General features: G+C 34.5%; 1 protein-coding gene across 4 annotated transcripts in view; it reads right to left on the reverse strand.

Moving 5' to 3' along the window:
• The window catches only part of PTPN4 (protein tyrosine phosphatase non-receptor type 4), a 73,368-nt gene extending 50,755 nt beyond the window's left edge, over positions 1-22,613 (reverse strand). For 3 of the 4 annotated variants that reach the window (XM_062578213.1, XM_062578215.1, XM_062578212.1), the window contains exons 1-9: positions 22,461-22,601; positions 16,082-16,189; positions 8,886-8,928; positions 8,711-8,810; positions 5,170-5,214; positions 4,851-4,903; positions 2,391-2,511; positions 1,208-1,295; positions 595-683 (exon numbers count right to left, since the gene is read on the reverse strand). In XM_062578213.1, the coding sequence (XP_062434197.1) occupies positions 595-683; positions 1,208-1,295; positions 2,391-2,511; positions 4,851-4,903; positions 5,170-5,214; positions 8,711-8,810; positions 8,886-8,928; positions 16,082-16,189; positions 22,461-22,598 (785 nt within the window). In that variant the 5' untranslated portion in view covers positions 22,599-22,601. Of the gene's footprint in view, positions 1-594; positions 684-1,207; positions 1,296-2,390; positions 2,512-4,850; positions 4,904-5,169; positions 5,215-8,710; positions 8,811-8,885; positions 8,929-16,081; positions 16,190-22,460 lie in introns of all 4 variants that reach the window. The other variant, XM_062578216.1, reaches the window with a different exon arrangement.
• Between the last annotated feature and the right edge of the window lie 321 nt (positions 22,614-22,934).

Genomic DNA, 22,934 nt, shown 5'->3' on the forward strand with positions numbered 1-22,934 from the left:
GAAGCAATTTTTTTTTTAAGAGGAGAAAGAAACGACAGCAATTTCTTCAACAAATATATTTTATCATGAAAATGGTAAGAACTACCTATGGGTGAAGAGAGAACAGTATCTGAGAATCCCCTAACTCAGTTACCCCCAAGTCTCATACCTAAACTACATTTAACACCTTCAGTACAATTAAATTACATAGGAAGAAACAGGTAGTAGTAATCACTATTCTCCACACTGTATTTTTTAATTTCAGTGGTCCTTTTAAAGACTCTGAGCTAGAATAAAGTTGACATCTCCACAATAATGGCCCTGGCCATATAATTGAATTTAAAAGTATGCTTACAAACTCCCGAAGAAAAAGTATATTAGAATTAATTACAGTTTGGACCATAATCATTTAACAGCATGGCCTGCAAAGGAGGCCCATGCAAAAAGGCCTGCAAAAAACCCATTCATAAAAATCATCCATTGCACAGCATGAGGTAAAATATTTCAGCTTGATACTACATTTCAGTCTTTTTGTTTTGTTTTGAATTTGTAACGCTGGTAAAGTATGTTCAGAAATTAAAAAACAAAAGCATTTGTTTTAACAGCTTTCCTTACCATGGAAAGGTGTTAATTCGTACTCTATTCTTATAAATTAGTATTCCTCCTGACATCACTCCAATCATTATTTCATTGTTACTCTGATCCTTCAAAAGAAAAGAAAAAGATGACAAAGAACAATATAAATATTACTACTTACGCTACTTATAACTACTATTTGTTTTTACATTACATAATTCACATTATATAATAACAACACATTATACACTACACACATGATGCATTATATCACATTGCAATACAGTCACATTATATGATATTTCACATTATATAATAACAACAATGACTTAATTTGGTTCTAATCTGAACCTAACAGACCCTTAAACAGCAGAAGTATATTCAAGCAGCATGTTTTTCTTATTCACTGAGCAGGTATTCAGTCTAATAAAGCTTAACCTGAATAAAGCAAATATTAATATGTCCAATTTTAAGTAAAGAGATACTCTCAGTACAGTCAATCAGAGATTATTCAAATTGATAAGTCTCATTTAAGCACCTTATAAAACAAAGTTGTTTTCAAAAGGTAAAAAAGGCAAAAAGTTAAAAAAAAAAAACTCATCAATCTGAGGAATTGACTTTTATATTACAGTACTAGCTCATCCAAACTTACCCTTGCATAGTGCAATTCCACTCCATAAAGTTCTAAGGTACGTGCTGTATTGAGATAATTGAACTCCGCTTCTGCAGGAGATAGTCCTCTGAAAGAAAGATATTAAATAAGAAACATTCTAACATGTACACAAACCCACTCCCCCGGGGCTCTTTAGTGAGCTCAGATAAAACCTGCACTGGTTTCCACTGTTTTTCTCCTCAGAAATCTCAGTTCCCACTCTCACCATGAACAGACTGTAATCAAAACATCTTAACAGAAAATACTTCTGCTTCCACATAGACAAAGGCTTAAAAGGAGTCTGCCACATACTGTTTGCAAACATACATGTTTTATGCTTCTAATGCACTGTATCATTTAAAAGCCTGTGGAGGTCTGGAACCTAGAAATTACTTTTGCAAAGTTGTATTTTGTACTGATAATAGCAATTTCTTTCCAAGGCTTATCCTCCAAACTTAAATTATCACAAACCCATTTTAATTTTCTCTTCCCTACTTAACCGAATTTACCAAGCCATTGATTGAAATGTAATAACAGTTTGCAGTGCCAACAACACACACAAATTAAACAGGTATCTCTGTAAACACAGTCTAAATTTTGTTAAACGTTAGTGTAACAACAAAGCACCTAAGTCCTAAAACACCAAGGAACCATCACTGGAAGAGCATCACTTACATACTTACTCATTAAATATATACATTTATGTAGTTTTTCCATTACTTCATCACCTTTTCCATGAAAAGGTCACAGAATTGCAGACAGGAAACACAGGTACTGAAGAAAAGTTATGTCTGTCTCAGTTACTTCTAAAGTAACTCTTTTCTAATGGTAAGAGCATCATGAAAATAAGGCCTTTATCCAAACAGCTTTCTCAATCATCGAGAAAGCCATTAAAGAAATTATTTTCTAATAAGTTAATATTCTCAAATTCACTCAAATACTTCCTTTCAGTATAGCTTTAAAACATTAATTTATTCACTAAATCTTCCCCCTCGTTCTGCCATAGATCTGTGCAGAGTATTAATGGTGCTTATCATACAGACATTCTACAAAAAAATACCACATTACACATACATCTTTACAGAAACCTTTAAGACAAAGTATTTTTATTTCATACAATAGCACAGCATCAGCAGTCAGGATTTGACAAAGTCAGTCAATATCTTCTGCTGTAAATCCTTACATGTGCTGCTGATGTAATTTTGCTATTTCTTTTTCAAAGTCTTGAGGCTGGCTAGGGATGAAAGAATAGTCTGAGAGGTAGCCTGGCAAGTTTTCTGAATGGTTGTAGTCTCCCAGCTCGGCTAAAATATTAAAAAGAGAGATTATTGTTTATTGCTGAGGTATTTGGCATTGTGCAATGCCCCCAAATTCCCAAGAGTCTGTTCTCACATACTTTTAAGATCCACAGCAAACAAAAATACAGAAGACATTTAAACTCTCCTTTTCTCTTTTGTATAAATCAAGTCACGTTGTCAGTGAAAACTTTTTAAGAAAGCTTTTAGAAGGTGCTTATGAAGCAAATGTATCAAGTGTTTTATTTTTTTTATATATAAATTAATTCATAAGTGCTGTCATAATGGCTAGTACTAAATAAATATACTCCAACATATTTCAGGTATTTGTTTCTTCTTCATCTCTTTAGCTTTACTTTCTTGTGATTACAAGCATGTTCTGTTTGTTTTTATAAAACTATCATTTCTTCACTAAGATTAAGATTTACAAAAACCACCAACTCATTCTGCGCCAAGATATTTTCAGAAGCATTAAAAAATATGTATTTTTTGGTAAACTCAAATGTATATGTGGAGAAAGCACACAGACATATACCTACTGAAAAGTGCATTTATAAAACTCCTAACAAAACATTTCTTAAAATCACAAGAAATGAATCAAAATCACATTTATTGTCATAATAAATCAAAAGCATACAAACTCAAACAGAATTTGACAAAAATACAGACTTTGAGGTCAGAACTATAATGGGAAGTAAAACAGTTTTACATGTCAGTAGTCCGTATAACAGTTTTACCATAATAACTAAGTAATACAACAAGTGAAAATGGGCAAGCTCACACCAATACGAGAAGGCGCGGGGTCCCGGGCAGGTTTACTGGTACTTCTACGGGGCATGGAAGACGTGACAAGAGGAGGGATGAAGGTGCTCGTGGAGGGCAAGGAGAAGTGAGGGAAAGGAAGTAGGAAAGAAGTCCGCAGCACTTGCATTGCCAGAAACAGAATCTATGTTAAATCATTTAAAAACTGCAAAAGGGATTAGGTTTCATAACAGAGTGTATATATGAGCCTTGCTAAAAGAAAGAGAATTACAGAGAACACAGAACTGCCGAAGATCTATGGCTACTCTTGTCAAATATTAGTAAAGAATTCCAAGAGCTAAAGCCAGAGAGAATTTAATGATAGGACATGCAGAAAATCACTAAGAACTGAGCTTTGCACGCTTTAGAACTCAAGGACAGAGAGATCTCAAATATAAATACAACTATAATGCATTGCACATACCCACTATTTCTACAGTACTTTATATATAAACATATCACATTCTTAGAAGCTTAAAATGTCATAAACTTCTCATAATGCCTGCTTCATTATCCAATAGTTGATCACTTGTAAGGTAAATCCCTGAGGTATGGCTTTTAATACCTCTTTGACAGGACTAATCGTACATGTCTATTCCCAAACAGACAGATTTGGGGTGTTTTGCTCAAGAGAAACTGTGCTATTGACTGATCCGGAAAAAGGGGAGAAAGTTTTCCTCACTTACCAAAGCTATGCATGCAATATTACATTAATATTACTATACATTTTTCCCTAGAAAGATTAAGACTCTGACACATATGGAGCATACATAGTACTAAATGTAGATACAAGTATCTTTAAGAGCAAAGACGTGAATATAGACAAATATAAAAGGCTTACACGTATTACATGTGTAAAAGACTCCTGACAATCAAATCTCAGGAACTAACTGCTGAATAGTCACTTACTTTTATCCATTAAATATGGAAGAAATTTCTTCCATTAACTACAAAAGAAAATTTTAGGCTTTATGGCAGAATAGTCGGGGGAGAGGAGGAGGATTAAACACCAATCTTTAAGAATTAACTATCCCAGAAAACGGCTTAAAATTGGCAACACAGGTCTCCAACTATTTGGCCAGACACGACCAGAATTCCCTTTTCCTCACCTCTTTCAAGGTTCACTGTAGGACATATCTTAAAAATGTGCAAGTGTCTAAAAATTTCCTTGGTATCACTCTCAAAAAGAACTATTGCACTTCAGAATGCAGAGAAATGCAAAGGTTTTTGTGCGTGTGTGTGTATGCATGTGTGTTTTTGTTTGTTTTTTTACTGTAAGGGTTTAAAGAAAGAAAAGGGTAAAAGAGAGGAGTATTTTTTCATATTTAATGAAATACAGCAAAACACAGTCCACTGGGGAAAAAAGAAACAGACGATTTTCCTTAATGATGGGAGCAGTAACATTGCATATGTGAATACAACAATACAATGTAATGTGAATACACTTAACTATAATTATTACAGTGCATTATGTGGAAACTAACTGATCAGTAATACTGCTTATATATTCCCGTACTTAAAAGTATCTGAATAGTACTTATACTTACACTGAACAGCATAGGAAGCCAAAAGAGCAGCAGTATTATAAGGACAGGGCAATCTGGTTTTGTTTGTTTTTAAGAAGAGAAAAATGAATAAAATTACACATTTAATATGAAATACAGTTATTTTGAAAAGCCTAATTTTTTGTAGTCTATAAATATACAAGTTGGACAGATAAACAAACACTTCAATTTGCATTAATCAAATAACTTAGTTGTTTTAAATCTATTTATATTTTGCAGGCAAAATCCCTCATCATTAATTTAACAAATTTTTCCTCAACAGCGCTTGCATGTAACGGATCTCATGAGAAAGATGTCTTACCTTCCAGTAAGAATGTCCTGTTTAATTTGCAGAAAATACTGGTACCTTATTTAAAAAAAAAGGATTATAATTAAAAATAAAATCACTTTTTATCACTTTAATACGTTTTCTCTCTAGCTATACTTTACATTTTGTATGCTATTTCTTAACTGCTAGGAGAAAGAAATTAAACTGTGATTAGTAAAATAATAATACAGCTTTGTAAATCAAGGCTATTCCGTTATACATTGTATTTCACTAAAATGTTGCAAATTTTATATTTCACCTACTTTATATTCCAGTATTTATGTTCAACTCATATTTTAAAATAATGAAAAGAAGATATGCCTTTATGATGAATAAATGTGAAAAACAACTATCCAATTGTGCAAGAAGTGGAAAATTGCATCCATATATGCAGGCACCTTAATAAGAACGATTGCTAGTCAAAGTAAACAAGTTTAAAAAAAAAAAAAAAAAAAAAAAAGCTATTCTCATTGGGTATTTCACATTATTTTGGTTTGAATGAAAGTAAAATATTCTTAATACTTTGGAGTAACACTCTGAAATAGCAGTTGTGCATTCTTTTAAGTTAAAAGCCTGCTGAATGTCTTCTGACTTCCCTTGAACTTTTGAAGTTTTCTTTAATTACCATATAAGAAAAGCCTGTTTTAGAAGTTCATCTACTCTCTCTCTGTCCACTCTTTCAAGTAAAGGAGGAGCCAGAAGCAGCAAAAGGAACAGATGAACATTTTAAAACAAGAAGTGTTTTCAACCAAAGACAGTAGCAGCAGAAAAACAACTTAAAAAAGAATTAACAAACCAGAAAGCATAAACATTTTTCTTTCTAAAAATACTTCCTGTTTCCAATAATAACCAAATATTTTGCTAGACTTTCAGTACAAATCTATCGTTCATTCAAATTAGCTCCCTCTTATCCCACTCAGAAGTTTTAGAGAATTTCAGAGAAATACAAATGTTGATATCAAGCAATAAATCACTCCTGCCACAACCAACCACAGAAACAGAGACTGAGCTAGGGCAACAAATGCAACTTCTGCAGGGATGGCATAGTGTTAGGAGAAACTTTAATTTTCACCAAAAAAAAATTTAACAAGATATTAACGCAGCTGTAGACTTTTTAATGCTCTGGTGCATTTTATTTAAAAGTATTCCACTGAGTGGAAAATTTAAACATGACTCTTGCTTTATTGTAAAATAATTCCATTTTGGGACCTCTTGTATTATTGCAAAATCAGCTATTTTCCTTCTTGTAGTTCTACATTCAAAGTAGAGTCAGCCACACTCATTCGTTATAAACACCCATAGAAACTACTTATCAGAAAAGCTCATATCAGGTTTAAGTTTTAATTCCACGACCGAGATAAAAAATGAGGAAAACTCTTGCAAAGTGACAGGTCTCAAAAGATATGTTAGCTCCTGTGCGCTTAATTTCTATAAAAACTTCTATAGGCTCTTTAATTGGCTAAAATGGCAACGACTATAGTTTAACATAGGAACCTGAAGTTAAAACTGTGACATTAGCTAGCTTTATAGACCTCAAAATACTTTTCCTTTCTACTTCAGAATATACATTGATGGTAAAAGATAAATTTCTTTAGCAATTATAAAAAGCAAGAAAAGATATGTTAAACATATGTAAGGGGATATACTGTATATACTTAGCTTAGGCTTCTCTTCACAAATACATTGACCAAATTAATGTTTTCTACTGCTAACACTTATGGCTACAAAAACATCAGAGAAAAGATTTGTATGTGCAGATAAACTTCCATTTTTCATTTTTTCATTAGAAATATTCCGTCCATTTCAGGGGCTTCATGAATAAGCAATAGCAAGCAGAGTTCACTTTGCGCTCACTGCTTTCTGTGCACAGTGAAGTTAACTGCTTGTTAGCTAACCATCCTATTTCCAGCACAGAAGCCTCACATATTACGGAATAAAATGGGAAATCAATAGAAGCTTAGCAATGCAGATCTGAACAAGTGTACACACAAATTCATTTAAACAATGCAGACAGCATTGCATAACAATGTTTCCACCTACTTCATTTATCTCTAGAAAGAGTAAGAATTATTATCATCTATAGTAAATGTCAATAAACAAGTAGTTCTGCAAAGAGAAGAACTAATGAAGTTTTATTTCCGGCCAATATAGGTTCTTAAAGTGAAACCCTGCAGTACAGGGAGCACGCGCGCTGACCCGTTCCCCCGCCCCCCTTGCAGGGATTCTCAGAGGTCTAATACGTTACGAGGCTGAAAAGGCATCAATACTGCCTCTCATACCAGCTCATTCCTCTTTTTTCATGAAATCTGTAAGAACTAAACATCTTTGAAAAGTCTCATTCTGAGCTGCAATTGTCAAGAGTGTTTTATTTATTTATTTTTAAGGGAGGAGAGTACTGACTGTATGAAAGGACCCCTCATTAATGACATGGCATCCTAACTTTGCCACAAAATCCCCCACAGACAATAAAATTCTCTTTATAATAATTCCAAGTACAAATCAGTTTTCTGAGGGGCAATTAGGCCTATTAGTAAAAAAAAAAAAAAAAAAAAAAAAGTCAGAGTTGACCTAGATACAGAAATCACACAGTATCTCTCTTCTAAAGAGACACTTTATCTATAGTATTGTATTTACAGCATAACATTTAAGTATACAATTGTCTTCTATTTCTTTACTAGTTTACATTGAGCAATCTTTACTATTTTTCTTCTCTTCCAAAATATTGCCCTTTAATTCAAATAAAACATTTATTACTTTGATGTAGTAAATTACCAAATTCTCCCAAAGTAAAACTGATTTTTCCAGGGTCTCTGGGACTCATTTAAGTAAATTCAGTCTGCACAGGTGTGTGTAAAATTTTGTAAAAATATGGCAAATCAAAATAAGCTGTAAACAAACATGGACTACCTTTTCATGGATTTGGTGCTTAGATTTTTAAGCCCACCTTGAATGACTTAGATACTGTTTTCTGAATGGGGCTGACCTGTTTTCAGAATGGCAGACATCTATAAATTTCAATTTGTTTGTCAAATCATGCCACTTATATGCAGAGAACTAGGACTAATTAAGAATACTAAAAATTCAAGGGATTCCTTCAGTGGCCAACTGCAAGTCACAAATTAACTCAATTCACACTACGTATTTTTCTTTAACAGTGGGGAAAAAAAAAAAAAGAGAGAGAGAGAGATCAGTATGCAGAATGCTCAGGATACTTTAATTCCAAAGGAGAAAACAAGGTAAAAATAAATTTGTGTCTGTGGATGAAGAGTGGCATTAAGTTTTTCCTCTCTTTTTCTCCCTATTTTTTTTTCTGTTTTTACTTCAGTAATATTTTCATGTAGTTGCCTCACTTTGCAAATATATTTGTAAATGTAAAAACACAGGCTTTTTGTTAGATTTATTTGATGCAACTGCACAATTCTTGTCTTTGATTATGAGGCAAAAAAATACTAACACTAAACATAAGCCTAAACCTACAAATACTAAACATAAGCCTTACAGAAAAATGTTTTATTGACAAATTAACTAGACCTACCTAGTATATTCTTCTTGGAGCTTGTTTGGGTCACTTACAAAAAACTTGACTCTGAAGTTCAGACTGTGAGGAGACCCTCCTAGAATCAGGGAAAACATTACTAATTAATCAGGTTACCTTGGAAAAACCACTCAATAACGATATTTGAATTGACCAAATGCATACACTTACTCACTTTTTAATTGTTTCCTGATAGGCTTGTTTGGATCCAGCCACCTCTGGAAAGAGACAAATTTTAACACTAACTTTAGAGGAACAAATAATAAAGCTTATTATAGCTTTATTATAGCCTTTACGTATCAAGAATCCAGTGCTTTTTTCTTACTTTTCATGTGATCTTATATCAAAGCATTCTACTGGCATGCAAAGTCTTTTTACTGCTTCTGGAAAGACATCAACATTACCACGAACAGTTGCGACTGTTCTTCTCTTCTTTCCCTGAGCTTAATTTCTGCTGTCCACATACCAGTCTCCCACTAAGACGTGGCACCAAAGACAACCGTCAGCCGAGACCGACACAAGTTAGACCTCAGTGACAGCATACAGATCTTTAGCTGTTCTCTGATTTATCTTGTAAATCACAAACCATTACCTTTTAAGTTAGAAACAGAGCGCTTGGCCTACCAAACGCTTTTACCAGACTGCAAGCAGATCTTGACTGCCTCTGCCAGGGAATACTGCTGCAGGAAAGTATGGATACATCCTTATACAACCAGCGCTGCAAACATCAGCGAGCATGGCTCTCAGGGCAGTGCTGCAAGCTGCTTAAATTGCTCCCCTCTCCCTAGCCAAGCTCTGTGCATACCTACGTACTTCAGCCAACTCTTAAAATGTCTAATACGCCCTAGGGATCTCTGCAGTTAGTTCTGGGGGCCATTTTATTCTTTAAAAATAATAAATAATGCTATGCAAACACTTTATCTGTGTAGGTGACTTAAGAGGAACTGAAGAGACTGTTTGATAAAGGTTATGGCTTGCTTATGGAGGACTCACAGAGGACCAAGTAACATTATTTAAGGCTAACTGGAAAGATTTAAGGAAGAACTCTCCAGTTAGAGATACCTTATACAAGAATCTTTCAAAACATGGTAAAAAGAGAAAAAAAAAACTTGACTATCTTTACACAAGGGGTTATGATTTAATGTATACGATTAACACTCAGATCTGACAGTCCTTTGATTTGTGTTTATGGGCAGTGCTGTATGAGATCACAGTAAATTTAGAAAATCTGTAATTGGAATGTCTGGCAGAGAAGCTCTCATTTTCTTCTCCTTCATGTTGCAAAGGTCAATTCAGTACATACTAATTCAAATCACAGATGGGTCAATTCAGTACATACTAATTCAAATCACAGATGGGTAACCTCTTTCTCAATAGTGCTTAACATGCTTTCAAGTCATACTGTTGGACCCAAATGTAAAACGTGCTTTTCTCCCTAGGAAACTGAACAGGGTTATACCACCTAACAGAACAAAGAACCTGAAGTTGACAGGATTTGAGCAAGCCCAGGTGCTGCTAGCAAAAAGGTTATTTTGTTTTCTTCAAAACCCTCAGTAAGACTGAGCAGTAGGTATATTTGGCAGTCTGTGAAGTTAAAATGAGAAACATTTAGTGGAGAAACCTAGACTCTGGCCCTGCATTCCCTCAAACAGAGTAATGCCTTGCACTTTTGCCTGGGCTAAATCAATCTGTCAAGCTGTCTTCTTGAAAGACATGACGCCACTTTTTCCTCAACCTTCTGGACCCCAGACCCTCTAAGGGTCATTTCTATAGTCTCTTCCTCAATAACTATCTTTGACCAGCTCTCTTCTGCCAAGGTTGCATCAGCTCCACATTTCTAATGTCCTCACACTCACCCTGCTCTTCTTAGCATTGCTCCAGGCACGCACAGACCAAACAACGAGAGCACTCTTGCTGCCAACCACATCAGTGCCTCCTGCTCCTCCCAGACCCTCTGGTAGCCCTAGGCAGCTCATTCATCAGGTAGCCGTAGTTATTCTTCACCTGCAACGTACATCCCAGTCATCTCTAAATCCTTGTCACACTGTGCACAGTTTAAGATTCATGCCAGCTTTTACCTGTTATCATCTTACTAACTTCCCCATACTAACATCATCCTCATCATTTTCGTTGAGCTTTCTGCTGCTTTCAAGGACTATGTAAAGAAATGCAAGGCCAGACCTCTTACTGATAAGATAGTGGATGAACTATGTTGAAAAGCACCTCCCAAAATATGAATCATGCCTCTACGCCATAGCTCCTTTGGGGGTATTTCAAAGGTCTCTTTTAGGACTTGACTTTTTTCTTCCCCCCATAGAAACAATTAATCAAACGCCTACACAAAATTGGCCCCTTTCCTGAAGTTAGGCTCAGTTAAAAGAAAATGGACTGTGAACTTCGCTGTGCTTAAACTGGGATTCTTTGTCACTCAGCTTCTGAGAACATACCTTCAGACGTACTCCCCAAGAGGGGTGGTTCTTTCTTGGCTTTTTAAGAGGTTCTACATACATAGCAGCTTAGTTAATCTGCTAATACCATATAATAGCAGCATTTCAGGCAGTAAGTGTGGAAGCTCGTTGTGAGCTGTCATGAGGAGAGAGCATATCATCAGCACCTTGAGGCTAGACTGATTAGATGGGTTGTTTTGCTTGAAAAGTCTACTTTTCTTTACTTTAAAAGTCTTTTACTTTACTTCAGAAATTAGCAGAACAATTTAAATACCGTTTACCTCACCTTCAAGATCTTCTAAAATAGAATAACAACAGGAAATGTGTTCAGGATATATGCTTTCTTAAGCAGAAGTAGTACTTTCAGGGAGAAAGATGCAGTCACAAGAAGGGCAAGTTTTGCAATGCAGAGACTGTCACAGAACAAAAATCTCACATATGCAAGCAACTTTGCTGGTGATTTTGATTTTTAAAACACTAGAAGATATTAAGCTGCTAATTTTAAAAAGCAAACTACAGCTATATGTTTACACTAACTACAGACAAGCAGGGGACTTAACTTGTACTGCGGGCAACACTACACAGAATGCTGTTTCTCAGCAATGAGCAGCAACATGAAACTAAGGGTCTCTTCCCTGCTGTGTCTAATAACCCAATCCAAACAGCACTGCCTGTTTACCAGTCTAAATGTGTACGGTAAACATACACACAGGAAGCTGGATACTTATGGACAGTCACCGAAAGAACTGCAATATTACTAGAATTCCCCCCCAGTCTAAATACTGACTTTTGGTAGGTTACACATTTGAAAAAAATCAAATAATTTTTAATATCTATACAATCTTACACCTTTTACCAGCAGAAGATATAACAAGTTACCTGCATAATTCAACACAATACAGGAAATTAAGATGCAGAGATCTACTATTCAGAAGCAAAAGAGGCCAGATTAATTGTCAAAGTTGCAGTATTACTTCTTTCAACTTCACGTTTTTTTTTAGTAAGAAATTAATATAATACGAAAACATAAAGCTTGTTCAATTTATGAAATATGCATTTAGGCGCAATGACAGAATTCTGGCACTCAGTTAGCAGAATTCTCTTTTCCTCGTTACCTTTGTGTCCTACAGTACTCGCCATCTTAGTAACATTCCACTGTGCTATTTTGTGAATAACCAGAATATCTGATAATCTTACCTTTTATTTCTTTTCCCAGATAAACGGAGTATTAAAGGTAAACAAATACCAAATAGTGAAATTAATCATACCCATAAATTCTTCAGCTTCTTATGATTAATACTGGTAAAATTCTAATTAGCTCTGACATGCTATTTCATTGCAACTGGGTATTTGCTGACAAGCAAAATATTTAAGTAGTTGAAAAATACTAAACTTTTAAAACATGTGCTTATCAAATAGCTCTGAAGACATCCTTCTTCCAGATTAATTCTTAACCAGTTGCTTCTATTGTAGTGTTTTGTTCTGCTTCCAGATTAATTAAAGATAGCTCAGAGGTCTACGCTTTGGAAACTCAGAGAAATGAGAATGAGAAACCCTGCAAGTTTCTAAACTTTGAGTAAAATACTGAGTGATATTTGATTAAATTATGTTTAAACAGAAGTTGAAAAATAATTCAGTTTTTTCTATGTGTCTATGTCTTTTCAGCCTGAAAACAAAGTTTAGAATAAAAAGAATTATATATGACTATTTTGACCATGTCTTATCAGAACTGTCTACAAACAGTTACAAAAGAAAACTCTGTTAAAACTACTGTATGCTACAGTTTTATTCATATTAGTTATCTTAATATTACCAGAAGACTAGAGAAAGAATATAATTAAGAATAATTTGCTCCAGAGAAAAAAGTAGTGTGAAAAAACTATTCAGGCAGTAGAAAGATGATGGCAGCATTGTAACTCCTCTCACTCTCTTCTACACACACACACACACAAAAAAAAAGATGCAGAAGAGAAAAATGTATTTCTATTTTAGAAGAGTCACTCTTGTTTCATTATCTCATTATCTTCTGAAACTTGCTTTGGTAAGTTACTGTATGATTAACACTTTACAATGTCATTTATCTCTGTAGATCACCCTGCACATTTTGTGAACAGAAATGATGACTTTTTCACACAAAAGGTGGGAGATAAGTTTAGACTCCAACAATCTGGCATATTTATAACAAGAATTCTGCAAAGTAGTGTATTATAAGCAACATTACCCAGTTAGACTGCCCTTTAAAGCAAGTATTAAACATTTAAGACTTAAAGAAAACATTCAAGAGGAATTCTGTGAAGCAACCACGATCTCGCAGCAAAGCTATAACAATCCTCCAGTCACTGAACATTACAACTGGATCCATCAACTATTACTGCTGAAATAAAAAGTGATTTACAAAGTTTCAGACATATGGAAATACCTTTTAATTAAAGCACATTAATCACTGTGAATGCTTATTTTCAAGGGAGTCCATTTCTTCAGCTCTTAGGGTGATTAACTGACGGCTCTTGTCAGATACTGAACTAGATGAAGCATGATTAAGAGATTTATCAAGTATCTGGACAAGAAATAAAAATGCCTTACAGGACAATATAAAAACTAATTTAAATTAGATTTTAATTCTAAAATCTAAATTTTGTTAAGTCCTAATCAAAAATGAGTTACTATTTCTGATCCCAACTGATGAGCATCATACGATTTAGTTGAGAGAAAACAAAACCAGCAACATCCTTTTAAGGTACTATTTCACAACCATAAATCTCAGTATTTCCACTCCAAACTTGTAACTATTAAAAATTAGTTTATAACATAACTACAAGGTGATACAGACCCACTCAAATGACACAGTTGGAGAGGATAACACGATATTGCTATGGCTTCTATTCTTTTTACAATGACCCAGAGCACAGTGATGCTCTTCTAAAGTCCATCACTTGTGGAGTCCCATATTTTCACTTCAAATATCTACATGAGAACATATACAAAATTCATTAGAAGCCCCAGTTTTTCCTGTCAATAGTATGTTACTGATACCTAGATCACTGGTATCAAAAATTTGCTTACAATGTGCAACCACATGTAACAGTGTTTGCAGGACACTGAAATTTAATATTTGATTCAAATTTAACTGAAATAGTGCTTGTTGCAACAGGGCTATACCTCAAGTGCTACATTTCTATTTAAATGATGCAACCACTTTGAACAGAGTAAAGACTTGGGATCCTGTTTAAATCTTTACTAATTCTACACAAGCTATATATCAAACAGTAGAAATGCCCTTCTAATTCAGGATAAGAGACATGTTTACATGGTAGAAAGAAAGGATGCTAACAATATAATATAGATAATTAAAACAAAAGACCCACTGGTTGGGGGACAGAAGGCACAGAGCAGAAATCTCCAGAAGCAAAGAATATTCCTTGGTTAAATGTCTCATATTCTACTGATTGGTTTAAAGATGGAGAAGAGACTTTATCCCAAATTTTCCTTTTTCGTATAAATATATTTAAAGTAGTAAACTCTTCATACTTCCACTTATTTAAGAGCAGTTAATAAAGTTCCGTATTCTAAGATAACAATCCTGAAGACCTGCTCAAAGAACTATAAATAGCATTTCACATAGATGCAGCAGTTAAACTTTTTTTTTTTTTTTTTTTTTGGGGGGGGGGGGAGGGCAAGGGAGGTCACAGAGCAAACCAAAATATATCAGTTACAAAAAAGAAAAAAAAAAAAAAAAAAAGAAACCCTCTCCTACTACAGTAACACCTAAAAACTCCTGGTTGAATTAGACTTAAGCACATCTAGCCCTGCAAAAAAGATGAACTTGAAACATCATCATGTGCCCTACTTGTACTAGTGGGAAGCTTAAAATATTAAAGGCTTCAGCCCTCTCCATCTACACAATATCCATCTTTTTGTTTCAGCTTAGCTATTCTGAGTGCTGATTACTACCAGCTAGTTAACTTTGGTAGCTTTCACAACTGCCATTTAATTAATTCACTTCATCTGGTTTACTCCTTATGTGAGCTTGATTTAACTCTGCCTCCACTGTTTCTACCACATATGCTACTATTTCTTTTCTTATTTCATCATTTTTCTCTATCACTTTATTTTTCTAATCTTCTTTCTCAATTAATTCTGCTCCACCTTTTAATGAAATAGTCAATTCCCATGACTGTCTAGCCTATTGAATTATCACTGGAAATACTATTCAAGTGTATTCAATAACCACATATTAAAAATAGGGGATAAAGAAATGACTTGAGGAGCAAATTGAGCAGCCATGTTGTCTTTATTAATAAAATCAGTCTTTTGATAACCTTTTGGATCACAAGCTCAAGCCACAGTCAAAGTTCATCCCTAACGAAAGAAGACGGCACAGTTTATGGCTCCATTGCAAAACTTAAAGCTTAAAAAAAAAGAGTCAAACTGCATAGGTCAGTTAAGTATTTCTTCTGCTGCTGTTATAACACTGCAAAACAAGCACTGAAATGCTAGTTCAAACAGGTGAGAAATTAAAAAAGGAAAAACTTATCAAGTTTTTAAAAAGCCATTATCTTTCAACTCCCAAGATAAACAGTTTTCCAGGTGAGCAATAAATCAGTACTGCACTACCAAAAGTCTAGCACCATTTTTTAAAATTTTCTTCCCATAAAACAAAAAAAAAACAAACAAACAAAACAAAAAAAAAAAACAACCTCCATGGTCCCCTAAAAAACAGTTATCTTCAAAGTGTACCAGTGTGTTATTATGCCACACACATCTACCAAACCAAAAATTCAGGGTGCTTCTGTCAAGAGTGTGAGCTGTCAAAAGGAAAGAATTAGAATTTTACAATTATTAGGTACCTGCTAAGCAATAAAACACAGTCCCTCCATACATTAAATGTGCGAAAAACACGCCTTAGAAAACAGATCCAACTTACAGGGTTATCAGTGGATTCATCAGCCAACTGTAAACCAAAGTAATCTCTCTCTGTCAAATCGAGATGCTTGAAGACTATATCCAACAGAACTTGTCCCTGATCATGTTTCTGCAGAAAGCAAAAATATACACCATTTATGAGGAAAAAAATAATTGGACACAGACTTTATGCATGCAGAACACATACATTCTTTTAGATATGCTCAAGTAATCTAGATTTTAAATATCACGACATGTATCCCAGCAGCACTATTTTTAAATGAGCTCTATCTCTCTCGCTAAAACATATGCAAGAAATTATTATTTTTCCTCTTTGTCATTTTCTGACAGTAGGAATTTCTCACTTCTCAGATAACTATATGATTATTACTGAAAGCCATCCATTTACCAAATTTGATGTTTTAAAGGATTACTGAAAAGTAAAAAGGGGCTAAAATTTGGCTTAAAACTTAGTAGCCTCATTTAGATCATTCCATTATCATTTAAAAGTACATTTTTAAGGCCAGTACAAATTATTCTTTCTTACTTTATCTGAAAAACTATTCCTGAATCTAAATGAACCAGAATTTTGAAAATGCTTCCAAAGTTAAATGGCATAGACAGCTGAAGCAGCCAAACACCTAACTGAGAACAAGCGTCATTTGAATGTGTTTTCCCAAAGATACTACTTCACTCTAAATGAACCAATTCAAAAGAATTGAATATAAAAAAAAGAAAAAAGAAAAAACACATTTCTTTGACAACTGAACAAACCTGATTTCTACTGCAGGGCCAAATCTTATCCACAAAGTGAAATAAAAAGCATCTGCATAGTTGAAGCTATCTAACAATCATTTGCCTAAACTAAAAATATTGCTAACATAGTAATTTAAACACAGAGCGTGCCATTATGACAGGGCTCAACAAATACATTTGGTGAAATTTGAAGAAGTTTCCCAAAGAAGTTGCAAAGTATCACAGCTTCTTGAGGAATAACAGACACACAGAAATTCTGCAAAAGTAACTGTTAAAGAAAAATGATGAAAGACGATTCGTACATTTTACATCCAGATTTTCTACTTCTCTGGAACCAAGCTTCTATCAATGTCCTAGGTGCCAAGCGTTACTCATGCTACAAAGGATTCCACATACATCTTGCCTTGTTTACTGCAGATGATAAGGTATTTTTTTGAAGTTTTAAAACAAAAAGGACTACTGTTCTGGTCTCAAATGACCTCAGCCTTCATAACATATTATAAGACAGCTTATTTTTAAGGCAATTAAATGAGAATATAAGTACAAAGCCAGAAGTAGGTTGCAAGGATTTTATCAATCCATTACAAGAAAAATTTACAAATCACATTCAGACATTTAAGAGCATCTGATCAAAACTTAAGTTTTTTGTTCTCCTGCTATTACGCTGAAGTTGAGTAAACTGTCAAAACCATTTACTTGAGTGCCAAGAACTCAGAAAAGCCGGATAACTTATTTCTTAATAAAAAAATAGCAAAAAGGTACCAACAATTTATGTCTAAAAGGATGACAGCAGTGCAATCATAACTGTAGCTCTGCATATTTAAGTTGAAATTACATAAGCCATGCCCATTGGGTCCTGTGTAAATTTAGCTAAGTTAAAAAAAGAATTTTTTAATTTACTTTGAAAGATTTTATTTTTAAAAATCATAAGATTTCTTTATGTTTAACCAAGTGAATAGTTAGTAGGAGCAAGGCTGCTAAGTGCACTACTGAAAAGTTTATTCTCAAATAATTAAAACAACCTAGAAAAAAAAATGTTAAAATAATACATGACAGTAGAAACACATAAAGCAATTTTTATGTATAATTCTAAAAATAGTTACTTTGATTTTTACTAAATTAGGGGGTTCTGATTTTTTTTTTGAAATAAACTAGTAATCAGCACAAGTTTTTCAGCAAATAAAACAAATTTTAAATTACATAGCAACACTAATTGCTTCTTGGCATTCTTCCCTGATGTAGATCTAAATCAGAACACAAACTAAGAACGTATGATAGTAACTATTGGGAAAAGCGAGACATTTGCATTCAAAGCTTAGACTTGCATTTATTACAGCTGATGTGTTACTTTTTCAGGTAACTTGTAGGTATCAAATCTCTAAGTGTTCTTCAATCTAAACCTGAGCATTATACTGCATCTGAAATATCTAAGCAAATGCTTCCTAGAGTATGGAAAGCGTAGGACTTGCTGATCAGTTTGAATTCAGCAGTACAAAATGTCATTTCACACCAAGAAGGAAGCTCCTGTTTAAAGGCAGAGTAAGTAGAGTGAAAGGTATTTCTCCCGAAACAAAGTGGCAAATTTGGATAAGAGACAAGAAGTTTCAACATGAAGCATTTGTTTTGATCACAACGTTTTACTCCCAGTACAAAATACAGATAAGCATCTAGTAAAACCAGACCTTGATTTAACCCATCTTTGATACTTATATAATGATGTTGCAGCTTGCCAGAGCAGGTGAAGGTCACAATCCGGTTTGTTGTGTAAGGTCTGAAATGGAATTTGTAACACTGACATAACCCTTGAGTAGCTCTCTAAATTATAAGGAGCATGGTAAACAAGTGTCTACTTTTGCTTTTTTTTTTTTTTTTTTTAATAATGAAGTAAAATCAATAAATGAGATTTTTATAAGAAATGTGTTATATTCCTACAGCTAGATTCAGGTTCAACATTAACACTGCATCCGAAAACAGTGAATAATGGAAAACATAAGAACAATAGGAAATATCTAATATGAAACTGCCCATTGCAATTTAACTCAATTATTTCACAACTGAAGGGTGACCAGTTAGTTAGCACAGGACATCAATAAATTAGCTGAACTTTGTGAAGTATTTATCTTCTAGTGTCTAACATCCAGTGTCACTAGATACATGTTATTTGTTGGTTACAGTCACACTTGTTTGAAAATTTAAGAAAACATCCACAATTATGTAGGCTTAATGACTGCTTACCAACTAATTGCAGCCTTCCGAAATTGTATCACTGACGCTCTGTTTTTGTTGCTAGCCCGTACAGCAGGGTGCAATTACAACAAACACCAGGAATGCAGAGCTCACTGCTGCCATGCCAGTCCAAACAAAATCGGACTTCTCTTAAAAGAAAAACGGCATGGCAGGTCACGGACGTTCCCAGGATTGCAACACAGCCGTGAGGGGGTCAAGCAAGTGCTGCTGCACACAAATCTGCGAGCGGTTGGCCCTAATAAACTATTAGAGACAATACTGATATCCCTCCTCTTTCACCTCACTGGAATATTCCTACAAGGAAACGTACTTCATGTACGCATCTGGAACTCTACTATCTCCTCCATTCTGTAGCTTACACAAACTTTTCTAAATTAGCCTGTTCATTAAAAAAAAACAAAACAAAACAAAAAAAAAAGGCTTTCCACATATGCTATTGTTTCCTTTATTGTGAAGGAAAGCAGGGGGGGAAAAAAATCAAGTAACGCAAAAGATTAAATTATTAAAAGTTTCCCCTTTTAAAAATCATACTTGCTTTTGACAGATTTTTAGGCTTTACTTACTCACACAGTGAATTTATTGCTTGTGTGAAGCTTCCGACATAAAGGCTCAAAAGTAAACTTTTTGAATGTGACTTAATTCACAAGCCTTGCCCACAGAACTAACACCACCTGCCTTACCTTAGTTTTTACCTCAGAGCGTTTTACAGAAGGTACTTCTACTATCCTGATATATGCACAGGTTAGTTCCAACCAACTCTTCTGCCTGTAGCCAAAGCAGCTTTGTCTAACTACAGTCCATAGGGCTTATTTTATTTGATTTGGTACATCCTACACCTATGTAATGCTTAGCACAAAGAATGCCTATTTTACAAATAAATGGAAGAAGCTGGTTGAAACGTGAACTTAGAGCACGTCATCTGAATTATCAGGAGATATTGCCTGTGATCAGTACTTTGCTCTTGGAGGAGAAAGAACATTTGAGTACATTTTTATTAAGACAGAACTGCATACCTCAGATGTTTAAGCTTCACAAGCATTAGCATAGAGTACCTATAGCAATCACCAAGAGAAAAAATCTTGCTAATTTGATGTTATCATTGTTCTTCCTATTCTGAGAACAATGTCATAAATATTTATTATCAAATATTGTGTCAATCACAATGAAGTAAAATACAACAGAAAACCCTGAACATCTGTGAACGATGTAGGTTAGCATATGCTTGCTATAATTGAATAATTACCAAAGTTTTCATTAGTGTCTGTTTTCTAAAAAACAGACTGACACTAAAATATGACGAAAAAATGTTGAGCATTGAGGAACTTTGTATTTTCTAAACTCAGTTCTTACAAACAAACTTGCAAGCTGCTCTGTAAAACCAATGAATAGTGACTCGTGCAATTAAGTATGCAACAGAGGTGGGGAGAAAATATTTCACAGATTTTTCTCAAAAGAGTCAAAACAGATATTTGAAGATTTATGACCAGTTACTCTACTCTAGAGAGGCGCTACTAGTTCTCTTAAAAGATACAGATTTTGGACAGCTAGATCAAAAAGAAGTGGAATATTTCACAACTACTGTATTGCAATTATTCCTTATTTTAGCCAGCTAAAACAAACGAAAAGCTTCAGTTAACATATCTGTCTTGCAAACTCAAGTACTTGAAAGCAAGGAACACAGCATTTATAACTTCTCATGCAACTTTAATGCTTTGTCTTCAGCCATGTTCTCTGCACATACTGCTTTTTGGCAAGCAACAAGCTGAAGAATTGGGTTATCAAGGATGAGAAGGTAAGTGATACAGAAGGGATAGAGGGAAGATTACCACAGAAAGCAGATAAGGCTGTATGATGGTAAACTAACATCTTTGATGGTCCCCTCCTATAACCCAAGATTCACTCTTTGGAACTCTGCTCAAAACAGGTCATAAGAATCTTCTCAAACAGCGCTTGAATCAACTACAAGAAATATCTCAAGAGAGCATCCTAAAACATTCCACCTTGACCAAAGTATCTACTCTAACAGTTAGAAAGAGCCTCTGTGATACCAAAACAAAATAACCACCAAGTCTACCATTGGCTTCAGCCACCAGCTAATGTATCCTAGGAAGTTCTTCCTAGATAACAGAGAACCTGTTCCTCTTGTCAGGTACTTGCAGGCTGCCTAAACTCTAATAATCTGAATACAGAACAGAGAAATTTAACCATTTTCACGTATTCCCTAAAAAGCATTCAAATTTATCAATAGCGTCATGGAAATGGACATCAGAACTCAACATAATTGACAGGTTTTACAAAGACCCTAAATTAAACTTCTTCACTTAGATTTGAAAACTGTTTCAGTTTCTCCCTCACCTCCTGTTTCACACCATGCCCTTATCTGATGTCAAGCTTTTCTTTCACCCCACGCTGAAGGGCTTAAATATTGGCTCGAAAAACTTCAATAATCATGCTACCTGTAGCATTTATCACCACACTGTTCAACCTTTAACCATACAAATGATCAATTTTTTGGCTATAAAAGACAGGTTCTAGGAACCTGAGGGCACCCATTCCTACCTCATGTTGACTTCTCATTCCTGACACAATTTAAACTTTCCCACAATGCTTGCTTTAAATCCTCTAATATTTTCTTATGAAGGCCTTGCCCATTTTTCTAAGAAATCAAAAAAAATGGATGCAAAAATATGTACCTACTCATAAAAACACAAATACTTTTGTTTTAATTTACCAGGAATTACAGATCAGAAAATCTGGTTAATATAGCCATGCCCATTTGTAAAAAGTTATTCACTTTTCCTAATAACAGCTCTCAATATTCAGTAGTTTCCTATTTTCTTTCTGCCATCCTCATTAGTGCATTAGGAGGTGGTGTGTTTAAGAAAGGAAATACACAGAACTAAAAATAATATAATATGAGAAAAGCAGAGAGCAAAGGGATGCTTCAAGATGATATCTGTAACCAAAAATAACCATACACGATTAAACATAATTAACTAGATTCAAGAGAAGAGTTACCATCACTCATGATACTCGCGCAAAATGTAAAAAACAGAACTGATTAAAACCAAAGCTTGCTCCTGCTGTCATTCAACTCAATGGAAAAAATCTTCTAGATTTCACCACGCAGCATTGAGCCCCCCAGAGAAAACTACTAGAAATACACTATACTTTGAATATTCAATTTTTAAATAGAGATGTGTTAGCATTAAAGAAGATGCCAGCATGACTAAATACAGTGACTAAATATGTACGTGTACAAGCATGCCTGTCAGAACATAACTTCCCCTTCTACTCTGAATTTAACAGTATTCTGAAAGTCAAACTCTAGACATACAAATCTAGTAAAGAAAAGCAAGCTCAGAGTGACATTGATTTGCAATAATCAAGTTACTTACGTTAACTCTGAAAGCTTGTACAGTGTTGTCCAGGAGAAGAACGTTGCAGACCACCTCCGTATGCTGCCTGTCTCGTGCCAGCTCAGATGCTCGTACATTGTAGGTTCTGCCAGCAGGCAATCGGAAACGTGCGGTCATTACTGTCCACACAGGGTCTTTGGACAGAACAAAGATTAAAAAAAAGAAATAAAAAAAGAAAAAAGATCAACAAGTGGAAGTGCAAAAGTGAAGGCTTAACAAAGAAAGGTAAACCGACAGTGAGCACACAGTTAAAAAAAATCCATTTTAGACAAAATAAATGTGTTCAATAAATCCATGGTATCTAATAATTAAATATAACATCTTACAGATTACAACATGGCCTTATTCAAAAAAAAAGATCACTGTCCTTTACTTACTGCCCATTCTCCCCTCCCTTCCTATTAAGTGTCCTTTGGGGGTTTTCTTTTCAAGAATCAGAACAGTATTTTCACT

Source organism: Rhea pennata, chromosome 6 (assembly GCF_028389875.1).
Source record: "Rhea pennata isolate bPtePen1 chromosome 6, bPtePen1.pri, whole genome shotgun sequence".
Classification (NCBI taxonomy): Eukaryota; Metazoa; Chordata; class Aves; order Rheiformes; family Rheidae; genus Rhea; species Rhea pennata.